At 36.0% G+C, this 21,729-nt stretch overlaps 1 protein-coding gene across 2 annotated transcripts in view; it reads right to left on the bottom strand.

The window, feature by feature from the left end:
* Nucleotides 1-5,224: 5,224 nt before the first annotated feature.
* Nucleotides 5,225-21,729, bottom strand: part of Fim (plastin-2 fimbrin) — a 118,930-nt gene continuing 102,425 nt past the window's right edge. For both annotated transcript variants that reach the window (XM_083117324.1, XM_083117323.1), the window contains 5 exons: nt 21,229-21,367; nt 16,735-16,874; nt 11,991-12,142; nt 10,541-10,642; nt 5,225-7,316 (listed from right to left, as the gene is read on the bottom strand). In XM_083117324.1, the coding sequence (XP_082973450.1) occupies nt 7,146-7,316; nt 10,541-10,642; nt 11,991-12,142; nt 16,735-16,874; nt 21,229-21,367 (704 nt within the window). In that variant the 3' untranslated portion in view covers nt 5,225-7,145. The remainder of the gene's footprint in view (nt 7,317-10,540; nt 10,643-11,990; nt 12,143-16,734; nt 16,875-21,228; nt 21,368-21,729) is intronic.

Genomic DNA, 21,729 nt, shown 5'->3' with positions numbered 1-21,729 from the left:
ACTGTTAATTTTTCATGTTTTTGAAAGGTGTGAGGTGCATTTTGTGACCATATTTTGTCACGAAATAATGCGAAATGAACTGCAAAAAGCGAAATTAACTCTTAAACACAAAATTCAGGGTTTATTCACCGACGCGACACCTTCCGAGGTCTGAATTATCCTGAGAGTTATGCAATTCCCGGAAAATTGATTAATTCTGCTGTTAATATTGGAGAAGCAAAAATGGACTCTTTTACACAGAAATAAACTTAATACTCTGATAACTACATAAATGTGCTATTAGAAGTGAAATGTTAATTCTGTGGAATAAGTGTAGTTTTTAAATCAAATTTAGGATTATTTTCACAATTTTAAAACCAATATGTCTTTTTATATACCACTTTTCATTCATTTTTTCACCGCTATAACACCGATATTTTATTTTACTTACCGCTTTTGAACCCGAAATTGACTCAGTTTTTGTACCGAAATTTTGCCTTTTTATTTACCAAAAATATGTGCCTCTAAATATATGTCATGCACACATTATTACTAAAATAACTACAAATTTTAAAATGGGATCTGGAGTTATGTTAGATTTAGGTTAGGTTAGGTAATGCATGATACCCAGAGGCATGCATACTTAGTTTTTGACGAAAACACAAAATGTGAAATAACAAATTGTAATGTTAATTTTTCATGTTTCTGAAAGGTGGGAGGTGCATTTTTACAGGTTGGCTACTCTAGGTCCAAGATAAAACTTAAGTATAATTCCCGGTTTTCAAGGTGAACTTTCCAAAAATTCAAGGCCACAAACACACATATTTAAAATGCATAATTTAAGGTGCAGAGTTTACATTTTCCATTTCACATCCTCAGATTTGAAATACAAAAAAATCGTACAAATACAGTCACAAACGTTAAAGGATAAACTACTCTTTATTAGTTTTATTTTTATTTTACAAGGATATCAAACTCAAATTTACCTAATCAACTTCAAGATATCTTAGTTTGCAATAATTTTCAGTCTGTTGATAGATTGCTCTGCAAAGGACACTAACAGAGAATTCTGTTTCAGTTTTAACACAGTTTTATATTCTTTTTCTTCCTCGTTAACAATAATGGCTAAACTGTGAACAACTTGCATCAGTTGCATATGTATAAATTCAATGGGACTTGGAATAATAAAAATTCCAAGCTTTCACGTCAATGGAGAAAATTTCATGCATAATTCCCGGTAAGTAGCCACCCTGATTTTACTACCATGTTTTGTCACGAAATGAACTGCAAAATGCAAAATAGACTCTTAAACACGAAATTTAGAGTTTGTTTACCGACGGTACATTTTCTGAAGGTTGAATTATCCTGTAAGTTATGCAATTCACAGAAAATTGATTAATTCTGAGAAGCAAAAATGGACACCTTGTACAGGAATAAACTTAATACTCTGGTAACTATGTACATAAATGTGCTATTAGAAGGGATACGTTTAGTTTGTGTAATTAGTGCAGTTCTAAAATTAAATTTAGGTTTATGTTCACAATTTTAAAATCAAAATGTCATTTTATGTATCGCTTTTGAACCTGAAATTGACTTGTTTTTGTACCGAAATTTCACTTTTTTATTTTCCAAAAATATGTGACTATAATGGTAACGTATTTTGATGGATAAATTACTATAATTTAAAAGTAAAAGTATAACGGAAATAAAAATTAAATATAAACTTTGAATTAACACACGTGAAACTGATATTTACATTCAAATACAGGTTGATTCAATAGTCTGGTCCCATAGGTAACTCCGTTATTAGTGCACACAGTAAAAAAAAAAGTTTTTGGAAATAGACTAGTTTCAATTTAAAGTGCACCATTCAGGCTGTACACTGGTATGAGCCTCATTGGTAGCTGAAAATGCCACCAGCTTAGCCTGGAATGCTGTTTCAGGGTGCCTACTATTTTGTGAAAACAAAATTCCCCGACTTTTCCAGACCAAGTTATTAGGGCAATTAATGTACATGAACATGTATGAACAGTAGCAGCGATGTGTGTGTGGGGGGGGGGGGGAATTGTCCCCCTACTTTTTGCCCCACCAGCACGGTCTCCTAATGCTATCCCTTATCTACAAAGAAAAAAATAACTGTCCTTACCCCAACCCTCAAGTTTTGGCACCCAGTCACTTACATGAAAATTCACACTCAAGTTTAAAACCGTAAACTGTAGATCAGATTAATCTTTTCACCACAAAGCATACTTTATCCTCTTGTACCTGTATATGTTATGGGAATTTACCAATATACTAGCAAGCTTTCATTATCTCATTATGTGAAATTATAAATGGCCTCCCTTCACCCCTTATAGCCATCCAATCCACCCACACATTATAAAATAATTGTTTTACCAATTTTTTGGAGCTCATTTGTTTCCATAACAATTCAGAAGTCACAAAAAAAGTAATATGCATGTTTATAAACAATGTAATTTTGCACAATAGTTTTCTTCCTTTAAAATAAATGCACAATTTGAATACTTGATATGTTTTACTAACATGTATGTAGAATTGGCATTCATTAACATGTGAAAGTTTCAAAAGAACACACTGCTCGAAAAAACACAACTACACTATTTTCTTCTTTAATGCTTTCATCTTTTCATCAACTTCTTTGATTTCCTTTACAGATCTCTCGAGGATTTTAGCTTTCTTTGTACTCAGTTCTTTCAGTTCTGCCATACTTCTTTTCCTGTCGTCTGAGTTTCTGTTGTATCATGCTTCCTTCCACTTTCCATTTCTTGCTGCATAGATTGAAGATTTTGTTATAGGGACTTTCTCAGCTCCTAAATAACTTACAATGCATCATGTATACATCGTTGAGCAATAAGTGAGTCCTCATCAAGATTATCCACAAGGCATTGCTTATTTACAGAGAAACTATGCTCAACAGAAGCATTTCCATGTGAAAGCATTAAAATCTTCTAGACAAACAGTATAAAGGCACTGTTGTTACAGTCTTCAAGAACTGTTATCCTCATTTGATCCAGCTGATCAATAACAATGTCAAAATTTTTCATTCTTGCAATCACACTGTCATTACTACACAAGTCAGTATAGAACCGTTTTATATCATCTGAAGCAAGACCAGAAAAACGGCACTCTTCAACTAGGACTTGTAATGCCACATTTACTTAGTCCTCACCTACTTTTCCATCCAAAACAGATGCTGGAGAGAGACATGCTGCACCATATGTGAGCCTATATTTCAATGGTGATCTCATACATATCTTCTTACACAAACATTGTAATATTTTCAGACAATCTTCACGAAAATGTAACACCTGAACATCAGATAGTTTCACAGATCTAAATGCTGCTCAGGTTGCAAATCCAATGTCAACTTCTTTTGCAGAACACACACATTCTGGATAAGTTCGATTTAGTTTCAAAAGATCTTCAGAACTTACAGCTTCAAGCAGAATGGATTTCTTTATAAACCTGGACATAAGGGATTTCAGTAGCTTGAGCAAATGTTCATAAAGGAAAGTCACCATTGGTGAATCAGACTGAAACCTCACAAGAAAGGGTTCTATATCCACCGCAATAGTCTGCAAGAAAGCTAGCCTGACTGGTAACAGAGGATTGCTCAGTTGTGACTTTAATAGTCTTAAAGCTTTCACACCTTGGTTGTTCCTTGGTACCAGAAACTCTGTCAGCAAAGATTTTCAGAATGGTAAATGGTAGTGCTTTTTCCACCAGACTTCAGTTGTCTAACCACCGAATTGGACAAAACTTTTTTGGAAAAACTTTTGATCCTGTAATTCTTGTGAAATCTGCTCTCCAAGCTGGAACATTTTTAAATAAATTATACACTGCTCTTAAGAATACCACTACGTTCCAACCAGAACTCTAAAAAGATGCTTTGAAAACACCATGAAGTCTGCAGCTTCCTACTTCCAGCAATGTTGTACTTTCTGGCTCATTAATAGCCATGTTTTCCTTGAAAAAGGTGAGAAATTTCCAGAACTGATGGTCCATCCATGGATATTTGCACTATATTTTTCAAATTGATACCTTTTACACCTTCTTGAAATACCAGTAGCAAGTCACTAGCTTTGGTATGGCCCAGAAACAAAAATACAATTTTTTCCAGAAAAATAGTACATTTCCCTGACTTTTCCAGGTTCTCCAGACTGGTAGACACCTTGTGGATGCCATTGCAATATCATACAGTACTGGGTAAATTAAGAATGGATGATGATAATTACAGGCAAAGTAAACAATATTTTCCTACCTCAGGTGGACCTTTCAGTATGCCAAATTTGAAATGAATCAAAATATGTGAAGTTGAAGTGCCCCTGCATTGGTTCTTAGTCTTCACTTTTCATTTGAAACTTCTACAGGCAATTGGGTATGCAACCATGCCAGACAAAAAGACTTGTGATGTTTTTCTGCGATTGTATGCATGGTCGGATAGTGGGTGTGTGGTCAAATACTTGCAAGATACAGTGTAGTGAGCTATCAATAGCTTCAAACATCACTTATATCTTACTTTCTCCAGAGAAATTTGTTGAGCATAATGTGCTATACAATCTACAAGATCACCTTAAACTATTATGTACAACACACTGCTAACCTCTACCGTTTATAGTAAGTTATGGAGCCTACCTGCACATCCCTATGTGACTACATGGCAGTTATCTGCATGAAGCTAAACTCTAGTACTCTACTCTCTGGGTGCATCTCAGCCTGGGCATTCCATCAGGTTGATCCTCTCATTATTTTCATATAATCACCATTCATCCTAATTATTACATAAAAAAAGTAACATAAGTAAGCAAATCAATTTGATTGCTCATCATCGACAGATGTAATCAGTTATCCCTACAACACTAATATATCATGAATTTTATGATGCCAATGAATACATTGGAATTTCAATCCATTCCGTGCATTCATGGTAGCTGGTCAGTAGCAAGCACTACATTGGTCACATATTGGCTAAGAATAATTATTCTAATTGCCTGTGTTCCTAATTTTGTGAATTAGTAAATATGTACCAAGAAAAAGAGGTTGTTACTTAAGGCAGTCAAATTTACATTTACAAACATTCACAATGTTTAGTGATAAAAACATATTAGTGTTTTAGGGTTAAACAAGAGATTTCAAATGTTTACTATCTCAGAGCATACAGGGCTATTTCTAAGTTTAAGCCATTAAATTTGGAGGAGCATCAATAAAATAGTTCTGATATTAGCGAAACTGATTTATGTAACTCTTTACGCAAAATTTTATACTTAGTACAAATATCAACATTTTACAGTGAAAAAATTATAAACTATATTAAAAAGTATTTGGTCCCACAGGATGAGGTACATACAAAAAGAATCATAAAAACATTCTTTCCCACACTCTAACTTATCATTTGCCAATGACAAATTCATACATAAGTATATTTCCTTAAGCAATAACTAGAAAGAAACTTCTAACCTTGAACAAATGGTTAAACCTACGAGGCAACCATGATAAAATTCACATAACCTTACCAGAATGTAAATTTTTCTTTTCTTTTGTATGTCCTCCCATATGAATAAATGGCATACTCTTTTTCAGTCAGTGTGGTGTCAAATTAGGATTGTACACCATCTAATGAAATAGATTAAATGTTTATCCTTCCTTGGGACCTTTTAAGTTATTTTTGAATCTTCAGTAGAATTACATACATATTAGACAGGAAAAAAACTCAAGAACACTAAATACACTGATAGAAGAAATTAAAGCATGAAATTATTGAAAAAATCAATAAACCCGAAAAATTAAAGAAAATAATTTAAATACACAAAGCCTTTTATTTCTTATTATTTCTTAAGCTGGAAGTAATTCACAGAGTATGATGAAATTCTGAACTAATTTTGAAATTATCTTACCATCAACCCAAATTAGCTAATTCCTCCCATGTATCTTTCGTGAGGTATAAAATGTTTTAAGATACAATATTTGCATGAATGTGCATACATATATATATGCTTCTTTAAATGAAGGATTCTTTGGACTCTTATTATTGGGTTTATATTTATATAAAAATATCTATGTCTATTGATACAATAATGCCCTACCTTTAAAAAATCCTTTTCAATGAACAAATATACATTAAAACATTCTTTTGAAGTAATTGTAGCACAAGAAACTTACAAAAATCTTACACAGCCTACTATAAATTTATACACAATGTTGCAAAACTCTTCTTTTCACTAACAAAAAATCATACTGCAAATCCTTCATTCCATATATATTACTCCTGACTGCCTGCAGTATTCCTTACTGGTAGCGATATACACAGATTTACAGTTTGGTATGTAGTCAATACTAAAATAGAAAAACTGGTTTCTGTCACAACAAATGCTTGCGCAAGGACTGAGTTATCAAATTTTAGTGGTAATTTATCAAAATAATAATAATAAAAAATGAAACAAGAACAGTAAAAAAATGTAAGGACAAGCATATCATTTATATGGCATCAACATTCCGTATTTGACAGCTGATGGTGTTCTATTTGTGTGTATTATGTGAATACTTTGTACTCGTGTTAGGAACATACATTCTGGTTGGAAGTGTTTTGCATGGAATGTCATATATAAATGCAGATTGCTTTATTCAAAACACCACATAAAATGTGGTGCATAATACTGCAGTGTTAAAGTTTTCTTACATTTGGCATACCTCAAACACTTGCTTAGCAGGCAGTACGAGATATTTAGTTTTGCAAATCTTCAGTTGTGATAAAACAGAGTAATTTTGTAGATATTGCACAGTTTCTTACATCCAACTAGTAAATTAAATTATATTTTACCACACCCCCTCAGTTTGCAGATTTGCAGGAGGCTGAACATTTTTAGCACTCTCTTTATATCAAAATTTTCTTTTTCACCTTCAAATTAAATACTATCATAAAAGTAACATTATAAAACAACAAATCTACAATCTTGGAAATGAAATAAACAACTATAACTCTTTTTTCCCCCCCTTTCACATGGATTCTTCTTACTTTAACACAAGAAGTTAATTATGGAATGTCACTTGACGATGGTATGCTAACATATATATGATACTGTAATCACAGATGATTTCTTAAAATAGACAATATTCGTAACATTCAAACAATGGAAGTGCACGCTCTTCTAAGACTGCTTTACATCCATGTTTGGGATATAATCCATGGCCATCAAGCAAGCAAATACAGTCATCACCATCTTTGGCTTCACTTCCGTAATATCCTCTGGTAGGGCATACACTCTGGCTCCAAGCTTTCGAGCCATAGAAATTGCATATTTGGCATTGGCGATATTGTCCTGAAAAAGAATAGCAATACTGTGAATTTCAAATATAAACCACCCCAAATCCAAACAACATTTCTACCAAAGAGAATGTACCTGACACTATCTTGAGGTTAATCATGGTGATAAGGATGAATGATGACACAGATGAAGGTACAAACACTAGGTTTGATTATCTTACTATAATTTTCTGCCACTTTTGGCTAATCGCAAAGATGAGGATGAGTAGTGAAATTGATGAAGGGACATTCACAAAGAACACCCATGCCCAGGTGGCTGGGATTTGAACCTGGGACCCCTTGCATCATAGTATGCTGTGCTAACCACTCTGCCACAGAGGTCAGCCCACATTACTAGGATTTGAACAAAGGACCCCATGGCACAGTACCATGATATGCTAACTATTTCACCACTGATGCTGACAAAATATCAGTTAAATTGAGTTGGATATACACTACTATTCAGTCGGGAAAACTTCCATACTCAACCAAACTTACTAAGATTGAAAAGAATTGAGTGTGAAACACAGGAAACATATTAAGTGTTCACATTCTACTATTTAACCCAAAGCATAAATAGTTATACAGTTTTGACAATTCCAAATACAGTTTTATGTGTCTAATTGTTTCCTAAACAGTTGTGCTAGATACAGGGTTTGTCCGGAAAGTAATAGGACTGAGTCGATTTAAAAAAAATTATTGAGCCAATCGTTACAATTCTTTAAAAACTTTCAAAGTAGTCTCCTTCTGCGTCGATACAGCGCTGCCAGCGCGATTTCCAATCATTGAAGGCGTCACGGAAGGCATTCTCCGGAATAGCCTTTAGAGCCGCGGTGCAAGATGCTTGGATCCCCTCTGTCGTCTCAAAAGATTGCCTCTTTGTCTCGGGATCATACTCAAAGATCCATGACTTGTCACCTGTGATAACGTTATCCAAAAATTGGGGGTCACTTTCACACATGTTCAAATTTTCTTGGCACACTTCAACTCGCCGCAACTTCGTCGTCAGTAAGCACTTTTGGGACCATCTTCGCGCACACCTTGCGCATGTTCAAATGCTCCGTCACAATGTCATGAACCACAGATTTAGGTAAATTTAACATCTGGGCAATTAAGCGAATACTCAGTAGACGGTCTCAGTTCAAAACTTCGCGCACACGAGTCACATTGTCGGTGTTTGTCGAAGTCGAAGGTCTTCCAGCACGGTCTTCATCGGCGACCTCTTCCCGGCCTCTTCCCGACCACTTCTTGCTAAAGTATCATCTGGGTAAGCCTGCTTGATCATATCAAACGTCTCTGTCGCAGATTTACCGAGTTTCACACAGAATTTAATCGCGTACCTCTGCTCTAACGAACGCTGCATTTTCGGCTTGCACCACTCACAGAAACACGTCGCGCGAAAAAGCCTGTCCTGACTCTCCAGGTGCTCGGAGACAACTGACTAGCCGCTTGTAGGTTAGGTAGGAACCCCCTCTACCGAATACAGTCAGTGCGCGCGCGCTCCGAAGTACAGTCGCGGCGAAAAAAAATCAGTCCTATTACTTTCCGGACAAACCCTGTATTTACTCATCTGGTGGATTGAGAAGTGTCTCTTAAGTATATAATAAATTTGGAATAAAATTGGTTTATATACATACATGAGGTGCATTCAAGTTCTAAGGTCTCCTATTTTTTCTTCATTAATAGAAGCAGTTATAAACGTAAGAGTTGTTTGAGAAGAAGCATCCATTCTTGAAGGTTGATGAGGCCAGATGACAGCGCTATCTAACGATGGACATGTTTTTGATACTGGGAATGACATCATTTACATCGAAAGAACAGGGGGGTTTTCTTCACCTGCGTGGAGTAACACCCATCGATACTCATCTTAAATTGACTGAGACATGCTGTGGTGGTGTCATGGACATGAACAATGTGCGTTTGTGGGTCTGATAGTTCAAGGAATGTCGAACGTCGTATGAAATCAAATCAAAGGAGCGTCGTCCACGAACCAGCCGCCAGTTACTCCATTGCTGATAAAAGTTATGTTTTGGGACAGTGAAGGCGTTATACTCGCACATTGCTATATACTCGCGCATTGCTATCCTAAGGGTACCACAATGATGGATACATGCTATGAAACTGATTTGAGGACCAAGTTGCTTCCAGCATTGCAAAAGAAATGGCCAGAAATGGCTGCAGATGTGTTCTTTCATCAGGACAACACACCTCCTTATCAGGTGGGCATTGCTCAGACGCTTTTCATAGCAAACAAATTTGAAGTTATCACATGCTCCGTCCATACTCACCTGACCTCGCACCTAGCAATTTTTGGCTCTTTTCAACACTCAAGGACAGTCTCCATGGTCGCACATTTTCCAGCCGTTCCTCTCTTGTATCAGTGATTATTCAGTATACAAAACAGACTCCTAAAAAAGCGATTGCAGAGGCCATGCTATTGTGATGTCAGTATTGTGAAAAATATGAATGTCTAGATGGTGATTATGTTGAGAAGTGACGGTAGTTTCAGCTTTCTGAGGTGAGTATATTTTTCAAAATAATTTAGGAGACCTTAGAACTTGAATGCACCTCGTATATAAAGTTTATAATAGGTATTATTGTATAATAACAATCATAACTATGACAATCATTATTATTGTTCCAAAAAAAAATCTGTCAAACACCCATGGATGCAAAGGCTCTTCAGGGGATGTTAAGTAAGAAATGAGCATAAAAATCTTAAGGGTATTGTGGACCAAGGAAAAAATATCATGCACAACTGAAAATAGGGATATTATTGATAAAATTTATGAACTCCTATTTCCCTGTAACAATTGTAAAAATTACAAGCCCTTATTTGTTACTAAATAGTGTGTCTAATCATCTAGTCAATCAACAGGATCAATGCAAGTAAACATAATGTGTATTGTTATAGTTTTTTACCATAAGTAATTATAATTGCATAAACATAACATCTTAGCATGAAATAATGTACACCATTCTTTTTTTTCTGAGATGCACTCTAAAGCAAATTTTTATCACTTAGAAAGAGTGAGGGTAGAATATATAAAGGTAATTCCTTGAGCTCTTCACATGGAATTAGAATATTTAATTACAGTTGTGAAAATGTAACTTGGTTACATACTATATGCTTTATAATTATTATTCGTAGCTTTAGGTTAGCACAAGTTTTACTGAAACCAGCCAATATTTATACACATAATTTTATTCCCTTTAAATAATAAAGCCATAACAACATACCTCTTCTGATCCTCCATTTCTCACCAAATCATAGTTAATTGTTCCAGGTTTAATGGCATCAATTAGATCAATCACAACAGTTCCATCACCAAGGGATGAATCCTGAAAAAGCAGTACATGTGATATTTACATATAAAAAAACAAAAAAACAAGCAGAATTAAAAGAAAGTCTCAAAGTGTGAAAATCATAGTATCATATGCACTTGAATTTACTCAAATATAGACAACAGATGATGATGATGATGAATTAAAATTTAAGGCTATTTGCACCTTCAAAATATTCAGGGAGATCCCCTTAACTAAAAGCCATACTGTTGAAGAAAGTGTAAATTACCATACACATGACAAGGGTATGGCAGTTGTCTTCGAAGTCTGTGTAAAAGATCTACCCTTCTCAAAGAGCTAAAAATGCTGTTTAAAATATCATCTACTGACATGGAAGACAGAGAGTGTGGTAGAATGAATTGAAGTCAGAAGACATTAAGATTGGCACATATGACAAGAATGTGCTGTACAGTTAAAATGATATTGCACGAGGAACAGAATGAAGAACCAGCACTGAGTGAAAGTGAAAAAATGGATGCAATAAAGTTAATACACTTATCAAGCAAAATCTTGTTTGGAATTAACAACTATAATTTCACATTATTCTAAATCATTGGTTCCTGATTAGCTAAGAACTGTGGAGATTTCCTGCTTTCCAAAACCAAGCCATAGACCCCTATACATTCATTTTATTAATAAAAATTCAAAACAAAATTCCAAAAACATCTTTTATATTTTTTTAAAATTAAAAAAAATATATATCTTATACTGTCATGGTGTCAGGGGTTCAGGATGGGAGCCACAGATCACCAATTAAGAACCACTGTTGCTGACTAGATCTTGTGATGTGGTAAAATACTGAATATTTTTAGCCTAACTGTAGATAGATTAGTTTGTTCATAAGATCTAATATGAAACAATAGTTTAGGTTTGTATTAGGTAAGATAAAATTCCCTGTGCATGTAGCACCATGCCATGAAGGCACATTTAGGGGATGTGGGGGTAGAGCTCCACGCATGCTCGATCTCTGCCATTTTGGAGGTGATGTGATCAGCACCACACTCTGGTCACCTTTACCACCTAGGGTTGCCCCCACGTGCCCATTGATTTGAAGCTGGGTGAGCCCCGGAGCCACTTTATGCAGGGACAAGGCAAGAGAAATTCCGACCTTAGATCATCCACTCTGGGAAATGAACCTGGGTCACCCACATGGTAGTCAGATGCTCTATTGACTAGATCACCGTGACATTTATAACTTTAATCTTTCATTTTTATTCCATTCAACAGAACAATAAATATAACATGGCTAAGGATTCCATAACTCAAATTATGTTTTTGACAGTAATGCATGTGACTAAAGTACATTTTAAACATTAGCAAAGACTTAATACACAATAATATTTACCTGGAAGCTCCTGAGGACACTCTTCTTATTGGCACTACTTAGTTTGTTGTTAACCCATGTGACTATTTCCTTTTCCACCATTGGACTTCCGGTGTTTGCTAATTGGGTTAATACGGATAAGGTGTATGCTCTCATCAACTGCCATATCAGGGCTGGAAAAGGGAATTGAAAATAAATTTGTTATTAAATAAGCTATTTGTTTCCATCTTCCTTCAGAATGTCTGACAAAATTCCATAGGATGACATCCGACAACTATCTCCTCCATCTGTAACAGTTCTGTCCCCTTACTACACCCATACAAACAAGAACAAATGCTAATTCAATGAATTTTCCATGTAATATTTAGAGGCTTATCAATTTTTTTTGCCCCTCCAGAAATTTCTCTCCCCCTCCTCTTCTGTCACCACTGGTTTCTGGCGCTGTGGTTGTGTTGTGCATAAAAGGTGCCTAAAAGTTGAGGTCAAGACTTGGCAATAAGCAAATGCCTGGCACATTTATAAGCATAAAATCAAAATTTGTTATTTACTTACGTACAGTGAGTATATACTTATGAAAGACAACGTTTCGGTGGCAACTGTCCCCTACTTCAGGTCAAGAAGTCGGCTTTACGGAAATCCACAAAGCTTAGTCATTTAGAAAGGATATAGGTTTTTACGTGGACAGGTTGAATGCTAGGATAACAAATGACTAAAACAGGACTATTCCCAAATTTTAAAATCCCTTAAAACTCATATAAAAACTGTTAAAACCCGTGTTACTGTCCGATCACAATTCACATGTTGACTGGAACTGGTATGTACTCAAATGCGCGAGGTTGCGAGTGAGTCAATTTTCCTCCTTCCCCTAACTTCCCCTTCCATTACGTCATTTCAAAGGAGAAGTCGTGTATGATGCTTGCCTCCTGTTCAATGTCTGGGTTAACCTTGAATCAGATTTCTTTATATTCACGTTTTCCCCATTTTGTTCTTTCCATCCAACATGATAAGGATATTAAAGATGGAAACCCCCGTACAGGATTATCCGAGCATGTATTGGAAGAGGAACATGAGATAGTCACACGGGAAGTTATACGCGAGGAAGACAAATTATAGGAATGTTTATGAGGCCTCATTTATATGTAAAAATAGAGAGAACAAGCTGAATATAGAAGATGGGAATATTGATGAAATATGGCTAGGAATGTTGAAAAAATGGGGAAAATGTGAATATAAAAGAAATAGGAAGGAGGAAAATTGACTCACTCGCAACCTTGCACATTTGAGTACATACCAGTTCCAGTCAACATGTGAATTGTGATTGGATAGTAACACGGGTTTTAACAGTTTTTATATGAGTTTTAAGGGATTTTAAAATTTGAGAATAGTCCTGTTTTAGTCATTTGTTATCCTAGTATTCAACCTGTCCATGCAAAAAACTATATCCTTTCTAAATGACTAAGCTTTGTGGATTTCCGTAAAGCAGACTTCTTGACCTGAAGAAGGGGGCAGTTGCCACCGAAACATTGTCTATACTCACTGTATGTAAGTAAATAACAAATTTTGATTTTATGCTTATATATGATAGTGAGTAAGTCCCACACATCCAAAATATGAATTCTGGCACATTTATTAAAAAAATAAAGGCCAATCAAGACAAAATTCTGTGACATTTCCCAGACATTTTTTGACCTCTCGAATTCCCTTTTTTTTTCTCCTGGTTTTCCAGGTCTGTCGCCACTCTGTAGATGTTTTTCGGGATGATAGTTTACTATCAAAATGCATACAGAAATGTCTTCTTTCCACCATTGTGATCGAATCAGTCTTCACTAGCACAAATACACAATATACCTTCTGCTGCTCACTCGCTATTTTGCCACACTAGCGATCCTGGCAGAGCAATGGTAAAACTGCATAATTGTGCCAAGTGTAAATAAAACTTCCAGAGTTTTTCTTTATATTGATGTCTTGTTTGATTTTCTATCATAAATAGTTATGTCATAATAACTGTGTAAAGTTGTTTCATTCTTTTTACTTACCCCTTTATTATCTTGTGACTCCACAACTATGATTCTGTGCAGCATGGCTGCAAACATACAGTGTAGAAAATGCAGTTGTTCCAAGTCCTCAACAAGGAAATTGTTAATAATGAATGCTGTTCACCTTGATATCCTCTATATGCTGCGAAAGCTGGTCTGTGTTGTACGGCAACACACGGCCACATAAAAGTAAGTCCATTTCAACACTTAGAATAAGGTTAGTTGACACACAATGATGTGTAATTAATGCAACCAAGATATGTAACAACCTTTTTCTCAATGTTCTTAAATAACTTTAAAATGAGACAGACTATGCGACTTCTTGTCCAACTATTTTCTTGTTCACTATAACATTAATAGAAACAAAAAATACTGTCACATAGATCCACCAACTTATTCCAAACCCTGGCCAGAAACAAGTGGCGCTAGTGTCGAATGATTAGGAGGGGAGCTCGGAAACTCTGGGGCAAGGGCAGGGATGCCAGAAACACGTGTTTTCCTCCCTGTGTTGTCAAATCTAGAAGTGGGCGTGTGCCGTGAAAGGTTTCCAAGTAAACAAATATGCAGGCCGAATATTAAGTTTTGTTTCTAGATGTGGTAATTCAAATAACATAGCATAAGAGAGAGGAGGGAGGGGGATACTAAAGTTAAAAGTGCCCGCTGTCTCGCAGAAGGATATCAACAATTTAAACACATAAGATTAATATTCTAAATTATGTAAACTATATATTAAAAAAAAGGCAACTTCCTTTTGGGTTCTTGCCTCCGGTTGGCCTGGAGGCATATTATAAGGTGTCTATGCCGGAGAGGTCCGAATTCGAACTTTCGCTGTCACTGTCGCTATTTACGTCGCTACTTTCGGAACCCCATTCCAGGTTTATAATCAACGTTAGAACTTCATCTTCGAGAATTCCATCATTCCTCTGATATTCTTTTTCCAAACGAATGGCATGTTGGCACATACATTCCCATTCCTGCATTGTGACACTGTCAATTGCACTTTCGGTAAAAGCCCTTATTTCTCTCAAATTTGAACTTTTTTACAATTTTTCGTGAGGCAACTCAACGCTTTATGGTGCTCCATACGTACTCGATCGGGTTCAAGTTGCAGTGATCTGGTGGAAGTCGAAGGACGTGGTGGCCGTGGGTTTTCAATATTGTATCAGCCCGATATACTGGATCGAGAAGATTATTTTTTACTTTCAGCACCAATTCTGGCTTTGTTCGATATCGAAAGTGATGTTATTTTTTAATAGCCATTCTTGAATCTCTAGTTTCTTACTTTTTTTGTTCGGGGCTTTATTGGTTTGAATTGAGTGGTAGGAGGCATTATCCATAACAATGACAGATCTAGGTGGGAGATTCGGAATAAGTTTCTGTTCCAACCACTTCTCGAAGTTCTCTGAATTCATTTCGTTATGGTAATCGCCAGAAGTTGTTTTGGCCTGAAATATATTAAGTGCGTTTGAAACAAACCCCATGGAACCCCCGGCGTAACTTATGATAAGTCTTTGCTCCGGACTGTCGTTTGTGAAAACACCTGACACATCTTCACTCTGCCAACATTTTTTTACTTTTTAATTAGGATGAATCCAAGTTTCATCAATGTAAACAACAGGCCTCCCTTCGTTGCAGAATCTGTTGATCGCACGAAGATATCTTGCTCTCCAAACCACAATGTTGCTTCGTTCAACCAGAGCTAAGCGAGAGTTTCTACATTTTTTAAATTTAAAGCCTATTTGTTTCAAAATTTTCCATAATGTTTCTCCCCCTCCCCCCCCCCCACCTGATAATTAATTTCTTCCTTAGCAATAGCTAAAAGTATCAATATTATAGGAACTTCTCTTTTCACTACGTACATTTCATGGATTTTCCTTCGCAGTATACACTTATCCATGTCGTCAATGACAATCTTATTGTGTCTAGTATGTCTCCGTTTACCAGGAGTTGACAATTTCTGGTCAGGGGTTTGTAAATCTTTTTTCTCTCTCTTTTCAGTTTTTTAAGCAATGACTCCGACCGTACCATTAGATATACTGCTCCTTTAGGGGTTGATCACGAGGATAATTCCACCAGTCTCTTTTCTCTTCTTCACACTTCTCGATGATTCGTAGTAGCAAATTTCGCTCACTGCTGTGCACAACTTTCGACATTCTACACTTACTCAAAAACACGTCTACGTACATCAACAAGACTCCTCGAATTCTTGAAGAATGTAAAATTAGCAACACTGTGTCAGCAAAAGTGGGAAGGTCCTTGCCCGACCAGCGCCAGAGCGAAACACGGGGGTGAAAGGATGGGGTGGGGGAGGCCGGTTAGTTCGCATATTTTCCGAGGTTTCAGAAAGCTTGGTGGATCTATAGCATACTATACTATATGATATATGTTCAAAATAAATAATAATAATAATAATAAAAAAAGAATCAACTCTTTGCCATACATCTCCACCAGCAGCATGCTACACTTACACGTACACTTCACAATATGAAACTTGGTAAAAATTACAGTCCTTATCACTGTTTTGGAATAATAAATATGAAATTTCGAATTCCAAGGAACATAGGAATAGAAGGAAAAAATACAAGTGCAATGTGCTCTTGTTGATTATTAAGTAAGCAGTAATGAATGTAACAGTATGCAAGGTTATGCCTTATACAAATCATAACTTAATTCATATTATTTGTTTAAAGTTAACAATGATTGTGATAAAGGCCTAATATAATACGTACCTAATGTCAGAGTTGGGTTGCCATCATTTATATCCTGGCCAGCGATGCCAACCAGTGAGAATTTGAGTTCTTTTCCCAACTCGACAGCATAATTGCAATTCTCAAGCTTCTCCATAAATTTCCTGAGCTTGGAAAACTTCCTGAAATTGTAATTAATTCAAGTTATATATTTATTGCAATAGTGAAAATACTACAGGTATTGCTTTCACTTAAATTAACCCCTTCCCTGTGTTCGGCGTAATATTATGCCCTTCGTCACTATAGCTTATTCTGTTGGGCGTAATATTACGCCTGCAAACATCTCTGACTGAAGTAACCTGGGTTGAACGGAATAATACGTTTTTTGGTTGGTGAAACATATGTTTTGCTATTGAAGAAACAATGACCTTTTATTTAGTCACGATTTTCAGTGCTGACAAAGAAGAAAAAGAAGTAGTTCAGAGGAAAGTAAACTGTTTTTGTGTTATGCTCACAAAGTGCAATCCTGACTTAGTTTGTGTGCCTCGTTTAGTCAGTTGCTTTATATACATTTATTTTGGTGTTGTGTTATTTGAACTGTTGGTGATTTATTTTAGGTTTTTGAGTTTCTAATAGTATCTAATAGTATTGTCAAACAGGATTGCGAAATATTTCTTCCCCTCATACCTATTGAAGATATTACAATAGTGAAGATATTGCAATGAAACTTGGCGGACGCATTACGTATAGACCATACTATTTTTAAAGGTAGATTATAATCGGGTACTTATATCCAGGACCGGTCCAGAGGGCCCCAAAGTTCCCAAAAGGGATTTCTCGGAGGGAAATTTCCCGAATTATCCCCGATTAGTATCTATAAGTGTTGTCAAACATGATTGCGAAATATTTTTTCTCCTCATACCTATTTGAAGATATTACAAATGCAGATATATTTGTTACTCCTCATTTGGCCAGACTTTGAATATACCCTGCTGTCCATTATTCTCTGTTATTTGCAATAAAAACAAGTCACTGCAGTGTCTGTATTGGCCAGCAGTCACACAGAAGGCTAGAGCACAAGAAGAAAATCCACAACCCTCCCTCCCACAGTGACATTCATTTCCCAAGAACTCCGGAATGAGCCCAGCATGATGATAATGCTGGTTTTAAAAACATCCACATTCTTACCCCATGAGTTTGCAAGCAAAAATTGGCAATGAAGGGTTTCTTTTATTTCCACATAGCGTTGACAACCAGGCAGTTACATGCCTTCAATGTCACATTTTTGGAGCAGCCCTTTCACTTTAGTCCTGCCTTTGACCTTGTCATCCACTTCCCAGGAGGGTACAGTATTTTTCGGAAATATACATGGTACTTCCTATGATGGACCTCCAAATCACAAGACAGGGTAACAAAACTTTTGAAAAGGACAAATCTTGACAAATGAGTTATTTCTCTTGGCTGCTCTTCTAGTAACTGAAGATAATTGCTATTGACAAAGAAAATTCAACCGATATACTTACAGATACCGATACCACTGGTATCGGCCAATACCAATGTATCAGTATCAGCTCAGCCCTAGTAATATTCTCGAACACATTTGCATTTGCAAATTCCATCCTACACATTCCCTACAAATGATTTTTTTAGTGAAAGAAAAACAATAATAAGAACAAGAATATGACATTTGGCACACTAAAATCAACAACTTATTGCAAAGTATGATTGAATGTAGTGGCGCAACCACAGTGGAGTCAGGGGGGCATTGTTCCCTTAACCTTAGACAGAGATAAATTGGCAAGGGGAGAAGTAGGACTAACAAAATTTAAGAGTAGCCTGACGAAAAAGGATATTCAAGATGGAATTAGTTTTAGGCAAAACTGACACCAAACGTAGACTGTTGTCTTGAAATCATACAACTGTCTCTTTCATAGGACTATGTGCTATGTGATTTGCACCAGTCACTGAACAAAGACAAACTCATACAGGAACAAGATTCCAATTTTATGTAAGCATTTTTATCTTTATCTTCATCGATTTTAATTATGTATGATATCTATTATTTCATATACTATAATTTCTACATGTGTGGTAGTAGTCACAGACACTGCTGGGTTGTAAAGGCCTAATTTACTTTCAATGGAATCACTACAATGCAGAAGTGTCCGTGATTGTATATGATTGCACTTATATGCAAAGACTTCATATTTGCGTATTTCATTTTCTGGTAGGCAATTCTTGAATTTTCATTACAATCTTTTGCCTTTAAATATAAATTGTGTATGCATCCTTACTGATATTTATCTGCCATTACAAATACTGGCACTTGTCTCCCCAAGGGCATCGGCAGGGAGGGCAAGAAAGTGCAAATTCCCCCTGTGAAATTCAAAATTTATACTAATAAAAATTATCAATATTTACCTAAAATTTAGTAATTTGTTTTTGCTCACTATGCTCGTCCCTTTCATGTTTGTATGAGTCACTAGTATTGGCACAATGTTACAAGTTAATAATATAATAATCAATTTTGTTAAATTGATATTGTTTTTGATTTGAAAAAATATAAAGTAACAATTTTGTAGCTTATTTTGACCACAGCAGAATTTATACATATTACAATGAAAATATTGATTCTTATTAAATTAATAATCTTTACCATTTTCAAAAAATAGATTTAAAAATTTCCTTACTTGATCCGCTCATAATGCAGATGCTTTTGTGAACTAGTTTTTCCTAATAATGGTAATAAAAACACTAAATGCAATGTAAATAATGTACGTGCATATAGCACCATGACATGAAGACAGGATTCTACACGTTCTCGATCTTGGTCATTTTGGAGGTGATGTGATCAGCACCATGCTCAGGCTGCCTTTACCCCAAAGGGTTAACCCAGATACCCATTGATTTGAGGATGCCCAGCGCTGCTATATGTGGGGACAAGGCCAGAAAAATTCCGACCTTAGATCACTCACCCCGAGAATTGAATCTGGGTACTCCTGCACGGCAGTCAGACACCCTACCGACTAGACCATCGTGGCCGACATCAACTTAAATTAGTACTGACAAGTGATTATGGCCACAAATTTATCATTGGAATAAAAAAATTCATGAGAAATTTCCAAATGTAAATGTAAATAAAACAAGTCTATTAATTTCTTGATGACATTATATGACAGTCACAAACAAGTAATGGAAAATTATTTAAAAAATGCCACAGTGGATGGATCTTTGTAATGTTAAAAAAGTGAGGATATTTCTATCAGTTTCCATGTTATTGACGATCAAAATTAAGCATTGTGAGACTTTCAGAACATGCAGTTCAGTGCATGAATATACAAAGGAAACACCTTTCTGGTTCTTTTGGGAAGCGGAAGAAACTACGCGTTTACCTTGTTGCAATTTATTGCAAAACACCAAGTCCACCCTCCTCTTCTCAGCATTCTGCAGCTTCAAACAACACTTTTACTGCAGCCACTTACAACAGTGAATGTGTCAAACATTCAAGAAACCTGTTTCTGCTAGGCCAACCAATCACGTTGCCCTCCATGCAAGGAGATCAAAGGAACAGATGCTTCCCTATCCCCTTCTATGCTCTCCGACGTTACCACTATGCCACTGGGGAGGCCCACATACCATTCCCAGAATCAACCCGAACACCATGACCTTGCAAAAAAATTATGCAAGTCAGATGGTTTAGATTTGAACATTGCAAGACAAAATGAATTCCAACCTGTATTTACCAAGCAATCTTTGATCATTTTTCCATAATGGGTGGGGTGGAAGAGGAACAAACTCAACATATTATAGCCCAAGCTATTATGGTTATGATGTTCACTGCTATCCACATATATCTGATCAGTGATCACTATCTGAATATACAGGGTAATTCAAAATGAATGGTGCAACTTTACACAGTTATTAAGATGTTACTATATATGATAGAAAATCAGACAACGCATCAATATAAAGAAAAACTCTGTTTTATTCCCACTTAGCAGGCTTATTCTGCTTAGCCGATGCTCCACCAGGATCGCCAGTGTCACAAAATGGCTAATGACCAGTAGAAGGTGTATTGTGTGTTGGAGCTATCGAGAACCGATTCAATCACAATGGTGCAAAGACATTTCCGCATGAGTTTCGGTAGTAATGCATATGTTTCACCCTTCCGAAAGATTTGCCAAAGTTACAACTATGAATCATTAGTGCCTTCGAAACCATTGACAATGACTTGTCTTGTGCATAGCAAGTACTTGTTTATCGTTTGGAACTTTTCCACGCTACACGTGGTTCCCATGTTGAATCTTTATAATGCAAGTCATATGAGTAAAACTTCCAGAGTTCTTCTTTATATTGATGTCTTGTCTGTTTTTCTATCATAAATAGTAACGTCATAATAACTGTGCAAAGTTGCACCATTCATTTTGAATTACCCTGTATAAATTGCAGGATTCCTTTTCTCATTTTCTAGTTATAAAACAAAACAATGTTAACATTACGATAGAAAACAATTTCAAGAAAGTAAACTTAACATACCTATGTACTCTATTCCAGTTAACTATTCCTGGTTTGATTATATCATACAATTGGAAGATGACAAGGCCATCAGCAAGATCCGAATACAGCCAGTTAACATATGGTGTAACTCCCATTGAGTTCATCCAGTTTCTGTATGCTACAAAATATAAATAAATAAACATGTTAGCAAAGCAGATCTATTGTTCATAAAATATTTCTAGCAAACATGTAAGTGATATATTTTAAAACTATTTAAAAGTGATTGATTTTTACCTAATTAGTACACGTTTCATATGTACTGCATTTAATTCACATTCAGTCATTCTACATGAGTCATTCTTCAGACAAAATGGAATTTTGAGATCCACCTGTTTCGAACCTACAAGTTTTCAATCTACACAAACAAACTTATTCTGTAGATATGAAGAGGCCAGGCCAGTATCCTGGTACCTGACAAGTTACACACACGACCTGCACCACTGCAGTTAACCGGGGTGTATTGTGTGGAAATGAGGTTGA

This window comes from Lepisma saccharinum, chromosome 2 (assembly GCF_977018435.1).
Source record: "Lepisma saccharinum chromosome 2, izLepSacc3.1, whole genome shotgun sequence".
NCBI lineage: Eukaryota > Metazoa > Arthropoda > Insecta > Zygentoma > Lepismatidae > Lepisma > Lepisma saccharinum.
Note: the sequence above shows the minus strand (reverse complement) of the source record. Positions and strands in the feature narration are given on the sequence as shown.